The sequence below is a fragment of the Camelus ferus genome, chromosome 27 (genome assembly GCF_009834535.1).
Source record: "Camelus ferus isolate YT-003-E chromosome 27, BCGSAC_Cfer_1.0, whole genome shotgun sequence".
Taxonomy (NCBI): domain Eukaryota; kingdom Metazoa; phylum Chordata; class Mammalia; order Artiodactyla; family Camelidae; genus Camelus; species Camelus ferus.
Window position 1 is genome coordinate 4,074,850 of NC_045722.1, and position 25,418 is coordinate 4,100,267.

The window sequence follows — 25,418 nt, forward strand, 5'->3', positions numbered from 1 at the left end:
TTCCAGGTCCCTTGTGCAGATGGCTGCTTACCCTCTTTGGCTTTTACTAGTTTGATGGCCTGATTCTAAAGCCCTGGGGACACTGAGCAAGCTGGAGGGTCAGCTGGGCTCCTGGCTCCACACTGTCCCTGGGAAGTTAGTTCTCCCCCCATCACTCTCCCCACGGACTATAAGATTTACAAGAACCAGGCACTGTCACCATCCCTCTAGTCTGTCCCAAGCTGGAACTGAGCACAGAATGGGTACACGGGAGTCAGCACAATGGTTAGGATGCTTTGAAGGTTGAAGTCAGGGGCATCGGCCCAGTGATGCCACCTGAAGTTGTGCTTTCTCCCATCACCAGCTGGGGGCTGGGGCTTCTCCTTTGGCCAAGAGCTAACTTGCTGATTCCTCACTCCTCTCCCCATCCCATCCTCACTCCCTCCTGCCTCGATCCACCAGCCTTTCCAACTGTCACACAAGACATCATCCTTTTCCCCTCATCTCCACTCACTGTCCTCCCAGTGTCTCTGACTTAGGTCCTTCCCTTGCGTCCCACAGCCACTGTCCTGAACCAGGCCACCTGCCCCTAGGTTGTCACAGTGGATCACGTTGTTCCTTGTTTCCTAATCCCTCACGGACTTTCTGCTGTTCACAATACTGGTTTATGTCCTTAGTTACCATCTTGCCCCAGCTCATTCCTGGGCCAACATTACTCATGGGTCCCCTCTTAAATCTAAAACTAACCAAAACTAGTTTCTAAACCGACCCCCCCTGTTTCAAACCTCCATGCCTTTGCACATGCTGTTCTCTCTGTTTAAAGTGCACACCCCCCCCCCGCCCCCGTCTCTGAATCCCTGGCGAATTCCCACTTTTCCTTTAAGTCCCAGCTAAGGGATTGCCTTTCCTGCCAGTCTCAATACGGTGTGAAAATCTCCGTTTGGGGTTCTCCATTATATCTCGGGTTCTTCCAAAACAGGGGACACGTGTGGCTCATCCGTGCGGCCCTGGCTCCCAGCCGAAGGCTGGCACAAAGCTGCGCCAGTGTGAGCTGAATGACTGTTTCAAAGCCGAGGGCGAGGGCTTCCTCCCTCCCGGTCAGCCCTGGCCAGTCCAGCTGTGCTCGTACCTCTCTCCTCCCCGCTCTGGGCGCGTCTTCAAATCCCACAGTCGGCCTCCCCGCCCCTCGGACCGCCCCCAGCTGGTGTCTCACTTCCTCTCGGGAGGCGCGCCCTGAGCCGGCACCTCCCCTTTCGGACTGCTCGGGAAGCTCAGCCCTCTGGCGCACTTCTCTGGTTCAGCTTCTCCCGCCTTCCGGGATCAAAACCGAGAATCGAAACTAAGCTGGACTCCATGCAGCAGGAACCTGCGCCCGCCGGATCTCCCGGGCCCCAGCAGGACCCCGCACTGCCCTACGCCCCCACCATGCCTCCCCCGGAGCCCCCCTCCGAAGGCCACCAGCCCAGCCCGAGCCCCAGCCCCAGCCCCACAGAGGTACTACTGCTTTTGGGGAAATAGGGTTTGGGCTTTGTTGATCTGCTGCGGTGGGGTGGGGGGTTGCGGGGAGGGACAGGATAACTTGGCCAAATACCTTAAAGAGAGACCCAAAGAGGGAAGACCAGGCACGACGGTCTTGACCTTCTTAGGGGGGTAGGGTCGCGGAAAGTAGAAAAGGGGACCAGGATGAGTTAGGGGGGCTCCTTTGGGCTGCGAGTCTCCACGAGTAGGGGGATAAGACGCTGAGTCAGTGGCATTCGGGACCAGACTTTTCCGCCCACGCTGGCAACTTGCCTCTTAGCCCCTGCCTCAGATGAAGGACCAACTATTAGGGAGAATGGAGGTAGGAGCCCTATTCCACCGGCCTGGGAGCCCGAGGCATGTCTCAGGTGGGGAAAAACCAGAACCCAAGTTCCCAGATCAGAAAGTGGGAAACGGGGGTGGGGGGAGGTGTCTTGGCTAAGGCCTCACAGTTACTGTGGTTTCTCCCCTAGGAACACCTCACCCCCCCAACCCCCATCCCCAAGGGGCTTATTGGGGGTTTACTAGTCATCTCCTGCACAAACTCCCCAGCCCACCCCCCAAGGAACTACTTAGATCACTTGCTCTATGTTATCTAGAGCTTTTTTATTGCCCTTTATGAAAGTACAAATAACACCATATAGCAGTAACTTTTATTTGCATTATTACTCCTAGCAATAATATTAGCAATACTAGTTAACATTTATGAATGGGTCTCTCTCATGTGCCAGGTATTATATTAAGCACTTTTTTTCCTGTGATAAAATATACGTAACATAAAATGTACCATTCTTAGCATTTCTGAGTGTACAGTTCAGTGGCATTAAGTGCATTCACAGTGTTGTGTAACCATCACCACTGTCTATTTCCAGAATTTTTTCATACAAGGTCAGGACCCTGTAAACAATAGCTCCTTATTCCCTGCCTTTCCCCAGCCCCTAGTAACCTGTAATCTACTTTCTGTCTCTGAATTTGCCTGGTCTAGATATTTCATATAAGAGAAATCATACAATATTTGTCCCTTTGTGTTTGGCCTGTTTTACTTAGCATGTCTTCAGGGTTCATTCATGTTGTAGTATGTATCAGAATTTCCTTCCTTCTTAAAGCTGAATAATATTCCATTGTATGTGTATACCACATTTTGTTTATCCAGTCATCTGTTGATGGACACTTGGGTTGCTTCCACCTTTTCACTATCATGAATGATGCGGTGACTAGAATAACGGGTGTACAAGTATCTCTGGGTCGTTGTTTTCTGTTCTTTGGGGTTGTATATCTAGGAGGGAATTGCTGGGTCGTATGGTAACTCTGTGTCTAACTTCTTGAGGAACCACCAGACTGTATTAAGCACTTTATATGAGGTTATATGACATAACACTTAATGAATCTCCTTCCTAAACTTAAGTTCCTCGAAGGCAGGGATGTATCCTGTACATCCTTGTAGTTCAGGGCCTGGTAGCACTGTGTCCTGTGATAAGCAGATTGAATAAATTGTGGTGTGAGGGCGGGAAGGCCTGAGTAAATGGAGGATTGGGGTACTGATAAGCCTGGGTATTGCACCATCCGGTGACTGCCCGGTATGGACTAGGAAGTCCCACTCTCAGCCTCCAGCCATAGGAGCAGGAGACCGTTGGGTGGGGGGACTCCTGGGACTTCGGGCCTCACCTCCCTTTCTGGTCCCCCAGCAAGCCACGGAGGAAGAGTTCCAGTTCTTGCACTGCCAGGGCTGCCGGGCAGAAGCCAAGTGCCCCAAGCTGCTCCCTTGTCTGCACACGCTGTGTTCAGGATGCCTGGAGGAGTCGGGCAGGCAGTGCCCCATCTGCCAGGCGCCCTGGCCCCCAGGCGCTGACGCCGAGGCCCTGGACAACGTCTTCTTCGAGAGCCTGCAGCGGCGCCTGTCCGTGTACCGGCAGATCGTGGACGCGCAGGCGCTTTGCACCCGCTGCAAGGAGCCGGCGGACTTCTGGTGCTTCGAGTGCGAGCAGCTCCTCTGCGTCAAGTGCGTCGAGGCACACCAGTGGTTCCTCAAGCACGAGGCCCGGCCGCTGGCGGAGCTCCGCAGCCAGTCGGTGAGCGAGTTCCTGGATGCCACGCGCAAGTCCAACAACATCTTCTGCTCTAACCCGAATCACCGCAGCCCCACGCTGACTAGGTGAGCAGGCTGGCCCAGGGTGGGGTGGCGCAGCCAAGAGCGAGGTAGAGGGTGTGGAGAGCAGAGATCCAAAGTCCGACAGCTAGGAACGTGGGACCAGGATCTTCTAATGTCTTGTAACAAAGTGTGGACCACAGATCAGCTGGATCAGTAGTGATGACCGCTGTCCCATGCGAATGGATAGATAGTAAAGTTTCCAATTTTCCCTTACAAGAAATAATGCTGCAGAATCATCTTTGCACCCATATCCAGTCATTTCTTCAGGATACATTTTTAGAAATGCCTTTGCTAGGAGAAGGGGTATGAAAGTTTTACATTTTGTTACATGTTACCAAACTACCCCTTAGAAAGTCTTATAGTGGAATTTTCTATGAGTACCAATGTGGAGTCTTGGTAAAGCTAGATTCTAGGCTAACATGCAGGTGGTTAGTTTATGTCTGAAAAGTCAAAACCAGAACACCATGCTATCTGGGAGTGTCTATAAAAAAAATGAAGTCCAATTATAATTATTTTTACTAAATAGCATAGGATTTTAATTATTTTTTTTGGATAGACAATACATTTGTATGGTTCAAAAATTGCAGACAATTTATAGAGGGTAAAGTCTCCATTCCACTCTGCCCCATCTGTCTAATACCCACCACTTCTCCCAACCCCCCCATCCACAGTTAACCATTGTTACTAGTTTTGAATGTTTCCAGAGTTTCTTTGTGAATAGATACACAGATAGGAGTATATAATCTTACAAGGTCTTATTTTACCCCCTTTCAACCAAAGAGGTAGCATACCTATGTGAACTTTTAAAAAAACTTTATTTTATTTTTTATTACTTTTTTTGAGGGGGAGGAGGTAATTAGGTTTATTTATTTGCTTTAGAGGAGCGACTGGGGATGGAACCCAGGACCTCATGCATGCTAAGCACGTGCTTTACCACTTGAGCTATACCCTCCCCGGCTACATGAACTAAAAATTCAATTCTTTCTTTAGCTCTAAGAAACCCGCCAAGTAGATTGCTTGTATGAGATTCTTGAGGATCTGCTTGCAAAATGAATGTATTCTTTGCCCACTGGGGACACACTCAGACAGAGCTCCCTTCATGCTAAGCTGACTGTGGCTTGCTTCTTGCTTGGAGATTTACCACCTGGGCTACCAGGTTCCTCGACATCTGCTATTATTGTTTGAATTTGGATTTTTTAAGGTTGAGGTTCGGTGGCTTTTCATATGTTTATCGGCCGTTGTGCTTCTTCATTTGTGAACTGCCTGCTGAGGTCCTTTGCTTGTTTATTTGCTTTGAGGAATTCGTCTTTAATTGTAAGAGCTTGTTATAGTGCAGATATTTTTTCCTATGTTCACCTTTGTCATTTCATTTAATTGAGGTGTTGTGTTTAAGTTTTTAGTTTTCTTTAGTTCAGTCCGTCAATCTCTTCCTTTATGGTGTCTGGCTTTGATCATCTTAGGAAAGATTTTTTTCCCATGCCAATGTTGAAAATATTTACTTATATTCCATTTTAGTAATTTATTTTTATAATTAAATCTTTAATCCCATGGAATTTAATTTTGTGCCTGGTATAAGGTAGGAACCCTCACTTCACATTTCTCTCCAAATGGAAAGCCAATTCTCAATAACTTTTATTGAATGATCCACTTTTTGTTTGTTTGTTTTTCCCGTTTTTTAAATTGAAGTATAGTTGCTGTACGATATTATATGTTACAGGTGTACAGTACAGTGATTCACAATTTTTAAAGGTTATATCTCCTTTATAGTTATTATAAAATATTGGCTGTATTCCCAGTGTTGTACAATATATCCTTGTAGTTTATGAATAATTCACTCTTGCTTTGATCTGAAATGCCCTTTTAATCTTGTACTAAATGTCCAGGTAGTTACGATTACGTTTGTAAGTCTCTGTTCTGCACCAATGATCTGACTATTCCTACACCAATCCTTACTGCTGTAAGGAATTCTCTAAGCTTTATATTTGAAAGGACAAATTCCCATTCTTCGAAAATAATTTTGCTTTTACAATTTGTGCAGTTTCTTTTGCTCTTACAATTTTGTGCATTTCAAAACTTACATACTCATTGAGATTTTGATTGAAATTGCATTTAATCTTGGAAGAATTGGCCTCATCTCTGGTTATATTTTTTGGAATTTACAGTTTTATTCACAAACATCTTGAACTTTTAAATTATAGTTAAATGTATACTATGTAATAATATTGTGACTGGAATCTTTTTCCATTATAATTTCTAACTGGTTTTATCATTAACATTCAAATGCTCTTAATTTATGTATCTTTATATTATATCTATCCAACTGATTGAGCTCTTTTATTCTTTTCAGTTGATTTTCAGGATTTTCTAGGTAAACAGTCATATCGCCTACAAATAATAAAAACTTTTCTCTTTCTGGTATTTGTACATATTACCTCTTTGAAGCTTTGCTTCATTGGCCAGAACTACCAGGACAATATTGAATAATGCGAAGAACTGGCTAGAAAAGGCAGCTTTATCTTGTACCTATCTTTCATGAGAAAGCTTATGTTTTCTTGTTTAGTATGATGTTTATTATTGACTTCCTTAGGTAACTTAAAAATCACATTAAGAAAGTTGCCTCCCACTTCTAGTTTACTAAGAGTTTTGTTGTTGCTGTTATTTTGTTATTTTTAACTCAGGAATAGGTGTTCTTTTGGACCATAAGGGTGTCCCTTATGATGAATTATATCAATAGATTTCTTAATGTTGAACCATTTTTTTATTCCCAGGAGGAAAAACTTTGGTCATAATATACTAGTATTTTACTTTATAGCTAGATTCCACTTAGCACTGTTTTATTTAGATGATTATCTATATTTATACACGTGATCAATTTTTATGAATATGTATGATTTCCTTGTCAAGTTTTATTATCCATTTTACAGTAACCTCTTTCAATGAGTTTGGAAGCTTTTTTGAACATGAGAATATATGTAAATTGCTCAGCAGTGTCTGGCGCATATTAAGCACTCAGTAAATATTAAAATTCTATTATCTTAGCTGTGGAACAGTTTAAAGAATAGAAGCAGTTCAAGCTTACAGAAATTTCTTGAGAAACTATTTGAGACAGGTGCATTTTTTGGAAGTAGTTTTTTTTGTTTTTGTTTTTCTTTGTTTTTGGATCTTGAATCAGATTTCTGGAGAGTTTTCTAGTTCACCCTGAATTATCTTTCATAATTAAAAAACCTCTATACTTACCACTGTATGCTCTTTCTTCTTGCTAATGCTGTATATTTGTGGTTATTTTAGTGATCTTTTCAAAGCACTAGCTTCTCGGTCTCTTACAGCTTACTGATACCAGTGTTTTCCTTTTTACTAATTAATCGTTTTGTTTTTATCATGAAAATGATTGATCAAGCTATATATCTTTTCTTTTTTCAATAATTCTGTCTGACATTGTTGAACTAAAAATTCAAGTCTTTAGCTCTAAGAAATTGTCTTCTACTTTTTTGTATATTGATTTCCATTCATTTGCTTATTTTTTCTTTTTACAGCTATTGTTATATGACGATTGGAACTCCAAACCTATCTTTTATCTTTCTTTCATAAATTCTGTTACTTTGCCTTTTTTCTTTCAGATCCTCAGAGGTATTTGAATTGGTTTTCTAATTCACCAACTCAGTTTTGTAAGACGCTTCTTTCCACTATTTATCACCTATGTTGAGTTTGGGTTTTGTTTTTTTTTTTTCCCTCTAGCAATCATGTTTTTCTAATTGCCAAACACGGTCAGTCTTCTCAGGATGCTCTATTTGTCAGCCTTTTCTTATTTTCTCTAAGTATGTTCTTAAAGCTCCCTGAAAAACAAACTTAGAATTTTCAGAAGATTTATATTATATTACCCTTTTTTTCAGTGGGGGCTGAGAATCAGTGGGTCCCCATTTTGGCTGCTGATTCTCTTTTTAGGGCCTGTGGTTCTGGGTGGCTGCACACATGTAAATGTGGACATCTGGGCTGCACAGTTCTAACAGCTGATATGGGCTGGCAGCCACTGTAGAAACCGCCATTGACTAATCCCTCCCTGCGGTGAGGACAGGGCCCCCCTCCCAGAGGCCCCAATGTTGGTAGCTTACAGAGGGGATCACTTGTAATGTAGGGGTCGGGGTGGATTTCTCCCCAGGTACAATGGACGTGGTGGTCCAGCCAGCAAGAGGACAGGATTCTTTTTCCTTGAGCATGATGGATGGCTTAAAAAACCCAACCATGTTGCTTAAAAATCGTATGCACACAGTCACAATTCACATTGTTTCACAATTTACCAGTCACAACTGGTTACTAGAAAAACTCAACTCGTTTCTTCTGCACAAAATCTCAGTGTCATAAACAACCCACGACTTCCTTCAGTTACAAGTCAGTAATAACCATTCCATCCTTTGACGGTGAGCTGACTTAGGGCTCACACTGGGAGCAGCATCAGCAGTGGCTTTAAACCTAGGACTCAGCCTGGGAGTGTCCTCCCTGGGACCATGGTGCTAGGTGCTAGGGTGTAAATATGAACAGTACAACCCTGGCCCTCCATGAAGTCATAGTCTGGTGGAGGAGCCAGATCTGCAATTAACAGTCAAGGCTGAATCAACTATGCTTGGATGGGTAAAAAAAAAAAAAAATGCCTGAGAAAACCAATCAAGGCTGCAAAGTGCTTCGAGGAAGCCTGCTCACTGGTGTCACTCTGTGCCAATAGTTGCCCTTACGTTTGTCCCCTCATGTTTTCCCTTGCCAGTATTCCCATCCGGCACAGGGCTGACATCTGGTGTATGCTCAGTCAGTTATTTAAGGGCAGAAGGAAGAAGGAAGGCAGGCACAAAGGCGATCTCAGAAAAGGCCACCTGCCCAGCCTGGATTGGCTGGGGAAGGCGGCTTCCATGAGGGTGTCACACTTAGCCTGATGTGGAAGGAAGCAGAAAGGGGGGCGCACATGCAAAGGCAGAGGCACTAGCAAGTGTGCTGCATTTCCGGGACTGGGAGTAGAGGCTGTGCAGGAGGACAGGGGCTAGAAGGGTGAGCGAGGGTCAGACACAGGGGAGTTGGAGGAGTTAGGATTCCATCCCACGATTTCCAGGACAGAATGTTTTCAGCTTGCCCATTTTTCATGCAGTTTACTCTGTTTTACCAGTGAATATCCTGTAGAACACAATGTGAATGGACCTATGGGGGGCTCTGGTGGAAACCCACTGATGGTGTTAAGGCAGAGAGTGGGACAATCAGATTCTCTCTCTGCGCTCTGGTACTTTGATTGAAGTCGGTGAGTTTGGGAGCAGGGGGACCAGGTTTTTATCTTTTGGCTGCATGCTTATTTATATTTCACCGTATTCCATAAGGAATTTGAGATTTATCACCATACTGTATATGACCCAATGGAAACTGAAGCAAAGAATCTGAACCCTGGAAAAGGGAGCGTCATTAGGAGGCTGAGGCCATGAGGCTGGTGGGTTGAGGTCTGCAAGAATGCAGAGGTGGAGGGGTGGGGAGACGGCCAGAGTCTCACAATGCCATGGCGTGCCTGACCTGGAGGTCACAGTGGCTGCCAGCCTTTTCATTGTGTGTGCTGGGGAGAAAAATGTCCAGCAACCACTGCAAGTGGAAGCAGAGAAGGGGAAGTTTCCAGGCGTGTGGAATGCTTGGAGCAGAAACCAGAGTGCAGAGGACAGGTTTGAAGCCAGCCTCAAGTGAAGCTCCCCAACCCCCTGGCACCTGGGCAGCCTCCTTCAATAGGACACTTTCCCTTTTTCAGTATGGTCAGAGAATGGGGTCTTCTGGTTGCATTTGACCTCTTCTTAACACAATAAAACACTTTACGGTTTTTTGAGATGTGTTTCCTGTGCTGTTATCTTAGTTCCCAAACCCTCCTATAAGATTATTGAGGAAGAGAGAGCTGTTCCCCATGGTGTAAAGGAGGTGAGAGGCCAGAGCGTTAATGGGAGCTCATCCCCAAATAGGAGACCTTGTCCGAGCCAGGGCCAGAACAGGATGCAGGGTTTCCTGACTGCACACCGGTCTGGTCACCTTTCCTGGTCTGCCGACCTCCACATGCAGGCAGTCTTCATTAACAACTGAGTGAGTTGCAAAAAAGGATTCTACAAGTTGCTTATTTGGAACTTAAGAGCGTATTTTCCCTTAGAATTAGATTATTCAAAGGAAGCTTGCTATTTAAGCAATGTTAAATTTAATTTTCCTTGACTTTGACAGAAGAAAAGATACTGAAGTAAAATTGGACTTGCTAAACTTCAGAGAAATATTTCTTCATCCTAAAATAGTTCCTAAAAGAACTCTCTAGGAGTGAGCAAAAATGTTACTAAGATATTCAGAGACTGGAGTCATTTTAGTTTCTTTTTAAGGAAACACCTCCGTTTTGGACAGTAGTAGCTCTTTGCTGTGAAAGATCAGGCTGGTCCACTCCCTTGGTTCCAAGTCAGAATGGCTCTAATGCACAGCGCTGGTCCTTTCATTCTGTTACCACATTTCACAGACTCTTTGTTTTGATTCAGCTCTTAGTTGGATGGATGTTGTCAATCAGCAGTTGTTCTCAAGAAGGACTTCTGTGTTCTGAATTCCTGGGGTCTCTTGGTGGCAAGAATGTCTATCAGTTGCTCTTACACTTGTGTGGCATCTTGGCTGGGTATAATAAACTTGGTCACACCCTCTCCTCTGAGCTTTGTAGACTTTGCTGCATTGCCTTCCAGCATTAGATGTTCACCAGGAGAGGTCTGAGGCCAAATTTATTTGCTTTTTCTGTCTTAATGCCTGAAGATATTTTTCTTGAAGTTTATTAATTTAACCAAGTTGTCTTGGTGTTGAGCATTTCATACCAAACTATTCTGGAACCTGGCGTGCTCCTTCAGCCTGAAAGTTCTGTTTATTTCAATGAAATGTTCTTACATTACTCCTTCTCTCCTTTCTTCCTCTGCCTTTCCCTCCTCGTTTTCTCTTGCTCTATTACCATTAGTATTACAACTTTTAATTCATGATTTAATTTTTTTTCTGATTAGTAATCTTAACAGTACTACTACAGTTTGGGGGGAACTTATGTATTTAATGAGTATTGAATGAGTAACAAAGAACACAACCACAGTATACACTCAAAGCTGCATAGAAAATCATTTTATACACATTTTTATAAAAGTATTTGAGAATATCAAAATTGTGTCATGTAAGGAGTTACTGCTTGTTTTCTATGTCTCTAGATTCGATTAACATTTAATGATTAACTTTGTAGTCATTGAATTTTGTAACAACTTCCTGCTCTGGAGTATTTTACAATTTGGATTTGTTCTGCCGAAGCTGTTAGCGTTGGTGAGATGTTTTGAGATTGGTACGACTAAATAGAAGAGCTGCCTCTTTATGCCATATATTTAACTAATTACGGCGTTAATTTATTGTTGCCTTGATGATCAAATATTTTTCTTATTCATGGCTTTAGTTAATTGATTTTTTCGGCTATTTCCATCTCTTTTGCCATTTCATTTCTTGAAATTAGGTTGGATTTAAATAAAATACCTTGATAATCACTGTACTTATCGATGAGATAAACTTTGTCTTATTGTCTTGAAACATTTACTGGCTTGTAAATCCAAATTGTGTTCATAGTCATGAATATCCAACACTATATAATTATAGTGCATTATTATAAACCTCAATGAATTTGCCAAGTGATCTAACTTTGTTCCAAAATTTGACTCTGCTTCATTAACATATAACTTAAGTGATACTTGAAATATTTCTTGAACTTGATACTATTCTGACTGTGCTTCCAAGGGGCATCGTTGCAATCACGTCAGCATATGACAATAATCACATTTTAGAAATACCATGTAGTGGCACTGCGAAGGGCAGATTGGAGAGACCAGAGGCAAGGAGGCCTGTTAGGAGACCTTGCTAAAGGAGAGAAGCCAATAGTGAGGCAAGAGCAAAGGCAGCAGCAGTGGGAACTGATGTGACAGATTTGGGAACCAAGATAAGGGATAGGGATGAGCCAGACAATACACAAGGGAGACGAGAGAGCTTTGTCGCAATTCCCAGATGAGATGTTCTTTGAGGATGCCCCATTGCTTCCCATTTAAACTCCAACTCCTTTGTTTGGAATTGATTATGGAAACTTTTGGAAAATCTAAATGAGTAAAACGGGGAGGGAGGAAGAGAAGCTGTAACTACTATCAGTATAGACTTTCGCCTTTCCTTCCTGCTGCCCTGATAATCATCTAAAGCAGAATGGACAATACTTAATGCTACAAAGTGTGCTTTTCTTATACTGGGAGGTCATGAGTGTCTTTCTTAAAAAACAGATAGTTTTGAATTTTTAGGCCACTGCATCTGTTGATTGTATGATTTTTTCCGTTTCTTCAGTGGTTATAAGGTCTTTACTGTCATGAGAGTAAATAGTCAACTATTATATCTCCATGGTAGTATTTTTCACATTTAACTCTGATTCATCAAAAGTTTATCTTGGTGTAGTGTATGAAGCAAAGCTCTAACCTGATTTTTTTTTCCCCTGTAGCCAGTTTTCCTGATCCAATTGTTGAAAACTCCTTTAAGGTCCATTAGTCTGCGATGCTTTATTACATAAATTGTTACATTCTGATAGATGCCAGGGCCTCTTTTCGGACTATGTGGTTTGTTATGCTGATCTTTCTCTTGACTGTTAGACTAGTGTCACACTTTTAATAATGGTAGTTCTATAATGTTATTATCTGGTAGAGAAAATCCCCTTCCTTACACTGATTTTTCAAAAAATTCCTTAGCTATTTGATGTATTTACCCCTTCATGTGAAATTTAGAATCAGTTGGTTAAGTTTCAAAATCTCATTTTGTAATTCAACTCAAATTGCTTTAAACCTTTATATTAAGTTGAGGAAAATTATTATTATATTTTGTCTCTCCAGTCAGGACCTTGCTACACTTTTCTGTTTTTTAGACTTTTTCAGTGGATTTTTATCCTTTTCTCCATATGAGTTCTACATTTTCTTATTAGGATTATGGTTAGGGTTTTTTTGTTTTGTTTTGTTTTGTTTTAGCATTTAAAAAATTGCTGTAGTGAATGAAAACATGGAAAAGTTTTCCATATTTCTTTTCACTTGTTTTGCTGGGACAGAATTGAGCTACTTTCTTAATTCTGATGTAATCCAGCCACTTTTCTAAGCAACTTCTAATTGATTCTGTGGTGTTTTAGTTCATCCCTTCAAGTGTTCCAGGAGCTCCTTTCCAGAGCCGCACCTCTCTGTCTCTGTTAAGTCTTGGTCCTTGTCATGGAGCTCCATGTGGGCAGGTGTCCACCTCACCTCTGCCTCCCCCGAAAGTGCACACAGTGGGTGCTCAGTGAGGGTGACGGAACCCTAGGCCAAGGAAGTCATTCCTGGTCTTGGGTGGCAGCCCCATGATGGGTCATTCTGATTCAGGGTCTGCCCCTCAATCTAACAGAAAGTTGGGGGCTTTGAGACCCAGGGGGTCTCATTCAGGCCAGCCAGCTCACAGAGACCTGCTGCCAATTGTCTGCTTCCATCTAGAGGGGGAGTGGGGGCTGGTTTCCCTGGGGAGACTCCATTTAGGGCAGAAGGAGCTTAAGAACAGGACCCAGCAAAGACTGTGGTCCACCCAGCAAGTCTTGCCGTCCCTCCAGGCAGGCCGCCCAAGGAGCTCCCTTCCCAGGCGTGGAGCACTCTTTCTAAGGAAGGGAAGCCCACCTCGGACTCAGCCCCTCTCCTATGGATCCAAAGTAGGGAAAATGACAACTGGTTCTGCTTCTCCCTTTATTTCTTACACTGTCTAGCTGCTCACATCTAATAGAATTCTGTTCTTTAATTAAAAATGTAGGGAACACATTCACAAGGTTCAAAGATGAAAGCAACCTAAAAGGCATACAGTGAAATGTCTTGCTCCAACTTTGCACTGCCCCATCCCGTAACTGCTTTTAGTAATTTGTGCCCTTTTCCAGTTTCTTTATTCAAATGCAGTCTAATATGAATATATTCTTATTTTTCTCCATCCTGACATAGAAGGTAGCATCCTGTGCCTATATTTCTGCACTTTGATTTTTTTACTTAAAATATATGTTGTAATATAAATATGAACACTTATTATACACTAGTCATTATTCTAACTATATATATATACATACACATACACATATACATATATATATGTAAACTCATTTAATCCTCTTAATACTCCTATTATCCTTATTTTGCCAGGGAGATTTTTCCATATACTGAACTTCCTCCCATTTTCACAGCTGCATAGTACTCCATTGTACAGGTGCATCATCATTTATGTAACTCATTGCCTAGTGATGGGCCCTAAGGTTGTTTCTATTCTTTGCTGTGATGGTCTGTGTTACATTGAAGATGTTACTTTGTATGTGGAGCTAGAGCTGCAGAATAGATATCTAGAAGGGGGAGTGCTGTGCCAAAGGATAAGTATATTTAAATTTTGATGACTACTGCCAAATTGCCCTCTGTAGAGTTACTCATTCTTTTCGTAATTGCTTAGCACTTCTCATTAATAATGTCATTGGTGAGCACTAATATTTCTGTCAATTATAATCAGTCTTTGTTAAAAACATTTATGTAGACTTAATCTCATTTGATCCTCTGCAGCATTCCCATATGAGATGGGAATTATCCCTGTTTTACAGACAAGAAAACTGAGGTGCAGGGAGGTTAAGTGGCCTGCCAAGGAAAGGCACAGAGCTGAGGTCAGACCCACATCTGCCCAACTTTTTCCTCTGCTCTACCTGCCACTTACCTCAGGCACTGGCCCAGCCTCTGGGGGATAGGTCTCTGTTACTTAGGTCAGATTTCCCAAGGCTGGAGGAGCTGAAGGCTCATGACTGAGTGGCAACCCCCATTTCCCTTTCCCGCATGCTGGGCTCTGCAGAAAACTTTTGCTAGCGTGGAATAAGTCTCCTGTGTTTGAGTGGGAGGATCAAGACCTGGGACCTGACCACCTTGGGTGACTTGGAAAGGTTGAAAGCCCACAAAGCTGAGGACCGGTACCTGGTGCCAAGATTTTGGAACTGCGTTGGCCAGCAGGCTCTCTGTTGGCAGTTGTGGGACACGTTGATCTCAGTAATTGAGGCCAAAGTGACCCCAGCTAAGATGCTTTCTCCTGGCCTCAGGTGGGCTGACTTATCATCATGGCTGATAAGAGTAAATTACAGCCATATTTCTAGGGAAGTAACTAATGCTTTTCCAGGTAACATTTGAAGAGGCTTCACTGCCACGTTTCAGAGCGTGGACTCTAAGCCAGACTGCTTAGGTTTCTGTATGAGTTTCCTATTGCTGCTGTAACAAATTAGCACAAATTTAGGGGCCTAAACCATTACAGATTTATTGTTATGTAGCTCTGGAGGTCGGAAGTCTGATATGCATCTCACTGAGATAAAATCAAGATGTCAGGAGGGCTCTGTTCCTTCTGCAGACTCTTGAGGAGAATCCATCTCCTTGCCTTTTCCAGCTTCTAGAGGCTGCGTGCATTGCGGGTTCCATGATCCCCTTCCATCTTCAAAGCCTCCTTGTAGGATAGCGTCACTCTGACCTCTGCTTCCAGCATTACATCTTCCTTCTCTCTCTCTCCTACCTCCCCCACTTTCTTTTATAAGGTCTCTTGTGATTACACTGGCTCCACCCAGATAATTCAGGATAATCTTCCCATCTCAAGAGCCTTAATTTTATCACACCAACAAAGTCTTTTTTGCCGTATAGGTAACACACTGAGGTTCCCGGCATTGGAGCTTGGATGGGGCCATTATTCCACCTACTACAATTTACATCTGAACTCTACCACTTACTAATTGTGTGTGACCTTGGACAAATTATTGTATCTCTTATTCAGTTTCCCCATCCTTAAAATGGGGATAATAATAATTCCTACTCCATAGGATTATTAGGAGGGTTAAATGAGTTGATATTTCTCAAATGCTTTTAGTAGTGACACAGAGTAAACGCTATGGAAGTGTCTGCTGGCTAAAATACATTAAGTAAATAAAAATATACACACTCTTTGATCTAGCAATAGCAATCCCATTATTTTGTCATCTATTTCACAGAAACCAAAGGGTCCATGCATTAGGTTACATAAAGCATTGTCCATTGCTGGAATGTCCATTAACAGAATGACTGAATCAGTGTGGTCCTTATGGAATGGAATGGAGCTATTAAATAGAATACCTACGTCCATGCTGATAGACCTAGAGGAGTGTCCTGAAGAGAAGTTAAATTAGAGGAAGATGTTACAAACTAATGGTTTAGCACGATGTTCTTTTTTTTTTTTTAAAGAACATCAACCCCCCCAAAATTGTTGTAGATATTTGAGCCAATCATTTAACCTCTGAATGCCTCAGTTTCTTCATCTGTGAAATGAGGATAACAATACTTCTCGCCTAAGAAACTCTTGCTAGCTTAAATGGGATGAAATGTATCAAGTCCTTAGAATCTCGCAAGCAGCTGCATAGTCTGGATATTTCTGTAGTGGTTTGAGTAGAGGAAGGTGTGAAGGATGCACCCAGGGTGCTCACCTGGTCACCTTGAAGTGGGGAAAGGAAATTCAGAAGCCGTGGGAAGAGATGATTAACTTTCTTTTTGTACATCTTTGCATTGTTTCACGGGTGGAGGCTGGCTGTTGTTACTTAAGAAACTTTTTATGTTACAATGTTTTATTGGTAGTTTGGATATTATTACCATAACCACAAACTGAACTGGGAAAAGCACGAACGCAGAAACATACCATGATTCAGAGTTTTGTAATTTTTGAAGAGGAATTTAATAACGAACATTTAAAGGGGGGAAAAAAGCGGGAGAGCCCTAAATCAGGCCCGCCTTGCGTGTCCACAGCATCTACTGCCGAGGCTGTTCCAAGCCGCTGTGCTGCTCCTGCGCGCTCCTGGATCGGGGCCACAGCGAGCTCAAGTGCGACATCAGCGCGGAGATCCAGCAGCGGCAGCAGGAGCTGGACGCCATGACGCAGGCGCTGCAGGAGCAGGACAGCGTCTTCGGCGCGGCGCAGGCGCAGATGCGCTCGGCAGTCAGCCAGCTGGGCCGCGTGCGCAGCTGCACAGAGGAGCTGATCCGGCAGCGGGTGCAGCAGGTGGTCGCGCACGTGCTGGCGCAGGAGCAGGAGCTGCTGGCCGGGGTGAATGCGCGGTACCAGCGCAACTACGAGGAGATAGCGGGCCAGCTGGGCCGCCTGGACGCTGTGCTGCAGCGCATCCGCACGGGCAGCGTGCTGGTGCAGAGGATGAAGCGCTACGCCTCCGACCAGGAGGTGCTGGACATGCATGGCTTCCTATGCAAGGCACTCCACCATCTGCGCCAGGAGGAGCCCCAGAACCTGCAAGCCGCCACGCGCACCGACAGCTTCGACGAATTCAAGATGCGCCTGCAGGACCTCGTCTCTTGCATCACCCAAGGCACAGGTAAGCCACCCTCATGGCTGGTCTGTTTACCATTAAGGGCTTGTGCCCCTTGAGGAAGGCGGGGTAGAAAAGATCAGTTCGGTGTGACAGAAAAGGAAACGGGTTTTTTATAAGTCTCTTAGGTTTGATCACATCCTGTTCTAGGGCACAGGGATAAATCTGGGGGAGAGGAGGCACTGACACAAGGTGGCAGCCACCTGGAAGGGTCACGTTTGACTGATTTACAAGACCCTATGGATTAGATGCAATCTTGTAACTTTGGGGGAAGTTTAAGAAGCTACAAAGCTGAGAACCAGACCCCATATCATTTTAGCTCCTGAGAGACCAACCACTCCAGGAGGCTCTCTTAAACCACCTGTGTCCAACATTAGAGAAGTCAGCTGGAACATGAGGTTACGGTGGGGATGAAAAGAACCCCTGGGGTGGTGGCGTGCTTACCCAAAACCATGCTAGGGCTCAGTGGAAGAGATCTTTTGCCCCTAGGATGGCCTGCCATCTGGACCAGCTGCCAAGCTTTGCGGGTCCTGCCCGGTATTGGGCTCTTGGGAAGTGGGGAGACAGCAGACCAGTTTCTGACCTGGAGTTGTCCAGTCCAACTGGGAGACAAGGCTGTGGCACATGACGCAGCTGGAGAATGAGTCAATGCCTGGCTCTGCAATCTGAATCTTAATAAAAACAAGCTGCAGGTCAGAAGAATATCATGGGCTCTCACTGAGTGCAGAGAAGTCTGAGCAGTAACGCCATTAGGATTGTCCGCCTTGATAGTAGCCCAGGGATGAAGAGAGCTGCGCTTGGGGTGTGGAGCCAAAGGCAAGCACTCTCTAATGCCACCCCTCTCTTCCTTCTGGCTGAGTTCATGCCCATTGAAGTCAGGGACCTTTCTTTCCAACTATAGCTCCTCTGGAGCTGCCCCAGGGAGAATGGGTCTCTAAGAAAAGCAACAGGGATTTTCCCTCTGTCACTGTCCCAAGCCAGGATGCTTCTCACCAGGGATGTCCTTGACCTGCCTGTGACCTTCTCTGTGTTCTCCAGATGCAGCTCCATCCAAGAAAGCCAGCCCAGCAGCTGCCAGCTCTCCCAGAGACCCTCTTGACATTGACCTGGTGAGATGGGCTTGAGGTCTGAAGGGGAGGCGGTATGTCCAGCAGGTCAGGCAGTTAGGAGTTCCCCCGTGTCAGGAAGGAAACTGAGTCTTGCTGTCTGTGTGCCTGCAGGCAGCAGAAGAGCGAGGGCACATGAGGGAAGGGCAGTGGAGCTGGACTGGAGCCTTCAGTGGGAGGGAGCAAAGGAAGGGCTGGCCAGCTAGCTCCGGGCTCCTAAATGCCAAAGTAAGCTCTTGACAGGTTCAGGAGAGGTCAGACCCAGGGATGGACGGGTGGGGAAGGAGGTGGTCATTGCTAAGCAGCCCTGATGGATGAGGCAGATGACTCTCCTCTCCACGTGCCCCACCCCAGATATGTGAGCCTTTCACTGGAGCAACATGTGGACGTTCTCATCGTCTTCCCCAACATGTGGTTCTTGGAGAGGAATGGAGAATGGGTCCAAGAGTCAGACCTTGATCGCAGCAGCCTGTTTTCTTCCATCGGTGTGATTTCAGGGCCAGCATAGCTCCAAGAACCATAGTTTTCAGGGTTGTGAGGAACCCACACTCCCTCTAATGTCGGCATTCCCTCTGCCACACCATGACCCGTGGCTGTCCAGCTCCATGCACACACCTCCAGGGACAGGGAGCTTGCGTACTCTCGAGGCAGCCACCCCATCTCTGGACTGCTCTGCCGTAGAGTGCTTCCCCGGGTGCAAGTGCACTGGCATCCCTTTAACTTGCCCCCTTAGTGCTTGCATGCATGGGTCCTCTCCGCCAGGATAAGCTGCTTCATTTCCTTCCTGGACCTGGCCTCTGGGCTCCTCCCCATCCTGGTCATCCAGGTGTGCCTGCCTGTCAAGGATCTGGGCCCAGGACTGACTAGTCCCCCATGGAAAGCAGGTCTTATGGTGAGGGCAGTCAGCCTTCCCAGCTTTGCTCTGGTCTGTAGGAGAGAGAAATTGCTACAGGCTGAGGCAATCAGGAGAGGCTTCTTGGAGGAGGCTGAACTTAGGATCTGGGAGTTTTAGAGCTAGGAGAGAGCTTGGAATCTCACCTCCTCTCATGGAGGATGAAGAGAGAGGGGTGTGACTTAACCTGAGGCCATACAGCAAGCTAGGGACAGAACTCGAAGCCAATTCTAACTGCCTTGGGTAGTGCATTACCTTGTACACATATACAAAAGTAAAAATCTGGTGATACGTGATACAATCACAGTGGTCGGAAGTAAAAACAAAAAAAGTGATAATGTCTCACTCCCACTTCGTCCTCTGTGTCCAGTTCTTATGCCCATATATCTATCTGTCTTAATTTCTTACATATCCTTCTAGAACTTCTTTATGTAACTACAAGCAAATATGATTATATATGTTTGCTTTCCTTTCCTTTTTTTTTTTTTCTTTTGGTACAGTACCAAATATACACAATAGTGTTCAGGAATTCTTACCCTATCAGTAGGCTGGGAGCTTCCTAATGCCTTTTTGCATCTGCATAGTGGTACCTTGAATGGATGTAGCATGCTTTAATAGCCAGTTCCTTGTTGATGCATATTTAGGTGTTCTGATATTGTAGAATGAATGATGTCCCCAAAGAAATCATGTGACTGATAGTGGAAAGTGCCCTGGGTCCACAGAGCTTGGCTGTCTTCCAGGTGCTCGTTGCTGTTTAATGAACAGCAAGAGAGCCTATACTGGCTTGTGTGAATGAGGTCAAGGCATTTTGCCAGGTCTCTGCCTTGTGTCCTCTCAATCCCGAGGTACTAGGCAGTTTGAACTTGAAGCATCGGAAGAATGCTCTCTGTGCAAAGTCTCTTGCTTTCACTTTGGTAGTAGGCTTGGGGGCAGGGATAGATAGAACTGGGGGATGGAAGTGGTCACACACTGTGAGTGCAAAGGACAGGTGTGGCCACTTGAGGGAGGCAGGCATGGTCTGGCTGTCCCAGGAGAAAGTCCTGTCCATCAGCTGTGCCAGGAGAAAGGCAACTCTTAGACCCATGTTCCTGCCTTTGGAGCTAGGAGCTGGCCAGCACTCATCCCTCCTGAAACTGTGTGCCTAGGCGAAGAGGGTGAGAAACACACCACCAGGCTTAACTGGGAGTGTTTGGGTGGGACAGCAGCTGGGGCATTTTCCCTCCTCTACTTCTCATAGGCTCTTTTTGCAATGACGTCACAATACTTAAATGAAAAAAATTTAAAAATTTAAAGTCGTAGAACAACTATAAATCAGTCATCATTGTTTTTTTTCTTTTCTGAGCCCTCATGTGTGTTCCCCGCTTCATTAACATGGTGTGGGGGTCAGAGAGGATGGGACAGAAGCGGAGAAGAGCTCAACCCTGCCTTCGGGGAGTTCCCAGCCCACTTGGGAGGAGGTTCCCTTACATACCAGCAGTTGCAGAGCCACACAAGGAAGAATAGACTAGGATCTTTTTAAACCTTTTTTTTCCCCTTAATTTTTAATGGTGATCCAATACATATGAAATTTGTCTAGAATTGGAATTGCTGGATCATATGGTAATTCTGTTTTTAGTTTTTAAGGGACTAGCATTCAAGTATCCACAATGGCTGCACCAATTTGCACTCCCCACGACGGTGCACAGCGGCTCCAATTTCTCCACATTCTAATTCACGCTTTTTAAAATAACGTGACCATCTTAATGAGTGTGAGGTGGTTGGAACTTTTTTGACAACCACCCGCTATAAAAAATATTTTACATCTAACCTACAGCATACACACACACACATACCTGTAGCTAAGACAATTTTGCAAAACAAATTACGCTTATAAACGTGGGAGGTACTCTGATACTTTCCTATTCTATCCTAGTCTATGTCGTACCAAAAAATGCCAGTCATGACGTTGCTTTCATGATCCACTAATGGGTCACAGGCTGTGGTTTCAAAAACACTGGCAGTGGAGACTGTGTGCTTCTTCTGGAAGCCTGGGAGAAGATGACCCTGGGAGACCATCCCTTCCCGCCCCCACCACCACCACGTCCACCCTCATCCAGAGAGACAGCTCTCCTCCCACCCAGGAGGGAGGAGAAAAGAAGCCAGGCCACCATAGCGAGTGATTTGGGAGCCCACATTTCACATGAAAGCCTTTGACACCAAGAAGAGCCAGCCCCACCTCGGGGTCCTGATTTCCAGCGCGTGCCCCATCTTGCTGGGCTTCTCCTGCCTTCCCAGCCCGGGCTTGGCCAGGTAATCCCTGGTGTCCCCCCTGTGAGAGAGAGAGCTTGCCCACAGCTCCCACCACACAGGAGGGACAGAGCTTGTCCCTGGCCCCTGTCCTCTCCCTGCCCGGTGCCTTGCTTTCCCGATGCAGCTCTGCTTGACGAAGTGCCTTCCTCCAGCTGTGTCGGAATCCCTTTCCGTCACTGGGTGGACAGACTACAGGCTCCTGATGAATGGTCGTCCCCTGAGCGCGCGCGGAGTGTGGGGCACCAGGGGGTCAGGATGGGAGGCAGGAGTGGCAGGCCAGGGCCTCTGGACTGAGCCCCCGAGTCTGTGCCACCCCTTTCAGAGGGACGCTTCCCGCATCACCCACTTGGTTTCAGCAAGAGGTCCGGCTTACTCTTCAGTTTCACAGGATAGAGAAAGATGGTGTGGAGGGACATGAAGGAGACAGTGAGTAAAGAAAGGGGCGCACCCACGGGGACAGGAAAGGAAGTTCCATTTTGATATCGCTGGATTCACACCCTAGCCCAGGCCCTTACTGGGTCCGTGACCTGAGGACATCACTTCCTCTCTCTGTGCCTCGGTTTCCTTCTCTGAGACAGAATATTTTCATTACCCCAAAAGGAAACCCCATACTCAAGAAGCAGTCTCTCGTTTCCGTCTCTCCCACCCCGTGGCAACCACCCACCTGCTCTCTGTGCGTTTAGAAACTGGATATTTCACATAGATGGAATCATACAGTAGTGTATCCTTTCATGGCTGGTTGCTTTTCATGTGTTCCAAGTCCTTCCATGTCGTGTGTGCCAAACTTCATTCCTTTTTATGGCTGAATAACGGTCCCCTGGGTGGCAGTCCCACATTGAGTTTATCCATTCATCAGTGGGTGGACCTTTGGGTGGTTCCCACCTTTTGGCTGTGGTGAGGAGTGCTGCTGGAATATTCACATGCCAGGTTTTGTTGGAACATCTGTTTTCAGTTCCTTTGGGTATATACCTAGAAGTCAAACTGTTGGATCATATGGAAGTTCTGTGTTGAACTTTCTGAGGATCTGCCCGCGTTTCATTCTGGGACAGGCACTCAGCACTGCATGGCACAGAGGACAGCATCATCAGTGGCGCTCACCAAGCGCCAGGTGCTCTTCTAAACACTTTGCCTGTGGTCACATTTCATCCACATTACCCTGTGACGGGGATGTTACTATTATTCCCATTTCACAGAGGGGACTGAGGCCCGGGGAGTTCTGAGTGATTTGTCCTATGTGTGCAGTTGCTCTTCTGACCCGGGGGGAATTAAGTCCCCAGGCAGAGTGAAGGTGGCAGGGAGGCCAGCGTCAGCTCAGGGAAGACTTCCTCCCTGCTACAGCTCTGCAGCCGCAGAGGAGCTGCTTCCATTAGGAGCGACTGTTTTGTCCCTGGACTTGTCTAGGCGGGCCTGATTATCAAGCGAGCCTGGAGGGGTCATTGGGTGGTGTGGTCCCTGAGGTCACCTTCCAGCCCCGTTAGGATGCACAGGAACTGAAGTGGTCCCTGGACACCAGCACCTCAGGCTCACAGAGGGGTGAAGTCATGGGGGCCGTGGGGAGGTCTCCTGGTCCCTAGGGGCTCTGAGCTTCGGGCCGGCCAGCCTGCACCTGTGTCTGGGTGAGGCCCTGGGGATTGGGCTGACCCCAGGCTGAGGTCCCGGCCCTCGTCCTGCTGTAGCCCATCATTTCTGACTACCCTTGTTTCCTGACTTCGCAGCCAGAGGTGGCGCAGAGGGCCCAGGTGCAGGCCTCGGGACTGGCTGCAGTACAGCCGGTGCCAGGGGCACACCCAGTGCCAGTGTACGCCTACTCCATGAAGGACCCCTCCTGCAGAGAGGTAAGGCTCTCCCCAGCCCCCACCTCCCCTCCCGAGGGCCCACATCCCACCAGGCAGAGAGAGGTGGAGCTGGAGTAAGAATCCAGTCCTCAACCAGCACCTACTCTACGCCCTCCCGGCTCCTGGTTCCCTGTCACGAAGCCCCTCTCCGAGCATGAGCCACTCCCAGGGCAGGCAGAGGCTAGCAGAGGCCCGAGGTCAGCAGGCAGGGCTAGTGTGCATGGCGACCTGGGAGGGCATCCTGTGTAGAGAGAGGCATGACCTGCACAGCAGATAGCAGAGGGCAGGGCAGGAGCAAAGGGCACGGGGGCGCACTGGTCCCTGCCGCCCACCACCCCAGTGCCTTGGAGGCCCCTGACCCTGCCCTGTGACTCCCTACTGCGCAGGAGGTCTCCAACACAGCCACACCACAGAAGAGGAAGTCCTGCCAGACCGAGTACCCCAGGAAGGTTATCAAGATGGAGTCTGAGGAGGAGAAGGAGGCAAGGTTGGCTCGGAGCTCCCCCGAGCAGCCCAGGCCCAGCACCTCCGCGGCCGTCTCGCCGCCCCGCCTGGACGGGCCCCCCACCCCCGAGAGCCCCATCATAAGAAATGAGACCTTCCTGCCTGACAGCAACCATGCGACCAGCGACCCTGGGGAGGCAGGTAGGGAGGTGGGTAGGCCGCAGGGGCTGAGGCCTGTAGGCTGTCCTTCGGGGCTGGGTGGGGCCCTCTTCTGCATCCTGGCCCCACTCAGGAAGCCCAAAGCCTGTAGCATTCCTAGTGTGTCTTGCCCTCAGCCCTGACCAAATGGGGAAGGGAAGGCCCAAGGTTTGTCTGGGGGTGAGAGTGGATAGTCTTCCAAGTGCTTTGCTGGGATGCCAGTGTGGGGAGGGAGCATGAAGGGCTGAAGACCCCAGTTCCTTAGCTCCGTCCCCTAACATACTCACAGAACCCAGCCCCTGCACAGGGCGGGTCTCCCAAAGAAATGTTTGCTGTGAGGTGCCTAGCATGTACCCAGAGAGGATGTGGGTAAAGTCCACATCCAGCAGTTCCCAGATTTTTCTGCAAAGGCCAACCACCTAAGGTACCTCATTTGTCCAGGATACCTTTTATGGCTACAGGGAGTCCTTTTACATGAGTTGAGGTCAACCTACAGAATTCTGGAATGTTCAAGACAGTTCTTCCTGGATCTGTCATACCCAGAGTCCAGCTTTATTTTCATTCTAGGTCTCAGATGGAGCCCTGACCCTGCTCACATACTCAGCCCTGACAGTCTTTACTCACAAATGCTATTGGTAATCAAAAGGTTTTGATTAACCTAGATAAAGTACCTTTTAACTCAAACATCTCATCTCATGAGGCTGAGAATTGGAACAAACCAGTGTACTGCATTAGGATGGCAAAAGATTCCGAACCAAGTGGTGCTTGTCACTCCCTCCTACAGGTAATAGATTCTGAATCCAGGGCCAACAGCTGAATTAAGTGTTCACAGACAAGGGACAGCAGGTGGTGATGGAAAGCCACCTGGAATAAGCCCTCTACACAAGCAGGTCCACGCTGCCCCCTTGCAGGGCACACGCCACCTGCCCAGTCCGCCGGCCTTCAGGGATTCCCACTGGAGAACACCCCAGGCCCCCTGGGTGAGCACCCCTGGCAGGGCCTAACACTGAATCCCCTGCCCCCTTTCAGAGGAACGCATCGTGGTGATCAGCAGCTCGGAAGACTCAGATGCTGAAAACTCGGTGAGTGGCCCGGAAATTTGGCCCAGGACTCCTGCCTGCCCCCATTCCAGGTCCCAGGGGTCACAGCCACAGCAGGTGACTCTCAGACTTCCCTTGCAGCAGGGGCATTTACCAGCGAGGCATGAGTTGTAGGCTGTCCAGAGGATACCAGCCCTCCCTCTGTCCCAGGGCAGGGGCCTTCAGTGACCATATGTGCTCTTCTGAAAAGCGGAGAGAGGGCTTCCTTCTAGAGCCCTGTCTCCTTTCTGGACTAGCCAGTGCCCCTGTCTGGAGCTTCCTCATGCATTTTCCACCCTCCTAAGTCCTCAAAGAAGAGGGCGGACAAGAACCCACTCCTTGGTTACTTGCAGCTAGGGAGGGCCAGTGCAGGGGTGTGAGGGCGCAGAGCAGCACCGACAGGGCCCAGACATGCAAGCTGTGACTCTAAAGCCATCCCACCATGGACCAAGTGGCCTTATAGGGTGTGGCCCTCCTGTCCCTGGAGGTTTGTTAAT

At 46.7% G+C, this 25,418-nt stretch overlaps 1 protein-coding gene across 10 annotated transcripts in view; it reads left to right on the plus strand.

Moving 5' to 3' along the window:
• Positions 1–1,212: 1,212 nt before the first annotated feature.
• PML (promyelocytic leukemia) overlaps positions 1,213–25,418 on the plus strand; it is a 36,797-nt gene continuing 12,591 nt past the window's right edge. For 3 of the 10 annotated variants that reach the window (XM_032469322.1, XM_032469321.1, XM_032469323.1), the window contains exons 1-7: positions 1,221–1,473; positions 3,183–3,649; positions 16,504–17,084; positions 18,117–18,187; positions 23,081–23,200; positions 23,587–23,841; positions 24,872–24,924. In XM_032469322.1, coding sequence (XP_032325213.1) covers positions 1,333–1,473; positions 3,183–3,649; positions 16,504–17,084; positions 18,117–18,187; positions 23,081–23,200; positions 23,587–23,841; positions 24,872–24,889 — 1,653 coding nt within the window. In that variant the 5' untranslated portion in view covers positions 1,221–1,332 and the 3' untranslated portion in view covers positions 24,890–24,924. Of the gene's footprint in view, positions 1,474–3,182; positions 3,650–16,503; positions 17,085–18,116; positions 18,188–23,080; positions 23,201–23,586; positions 23,854–24,871; positions 24,925–25,418 lie in introns of those variants that run through there. The other 7 variants (XM_032469325.1, XM_032469324.1, XM_032469316.1 and 4 more) reach the window with 6 other exon arrangements.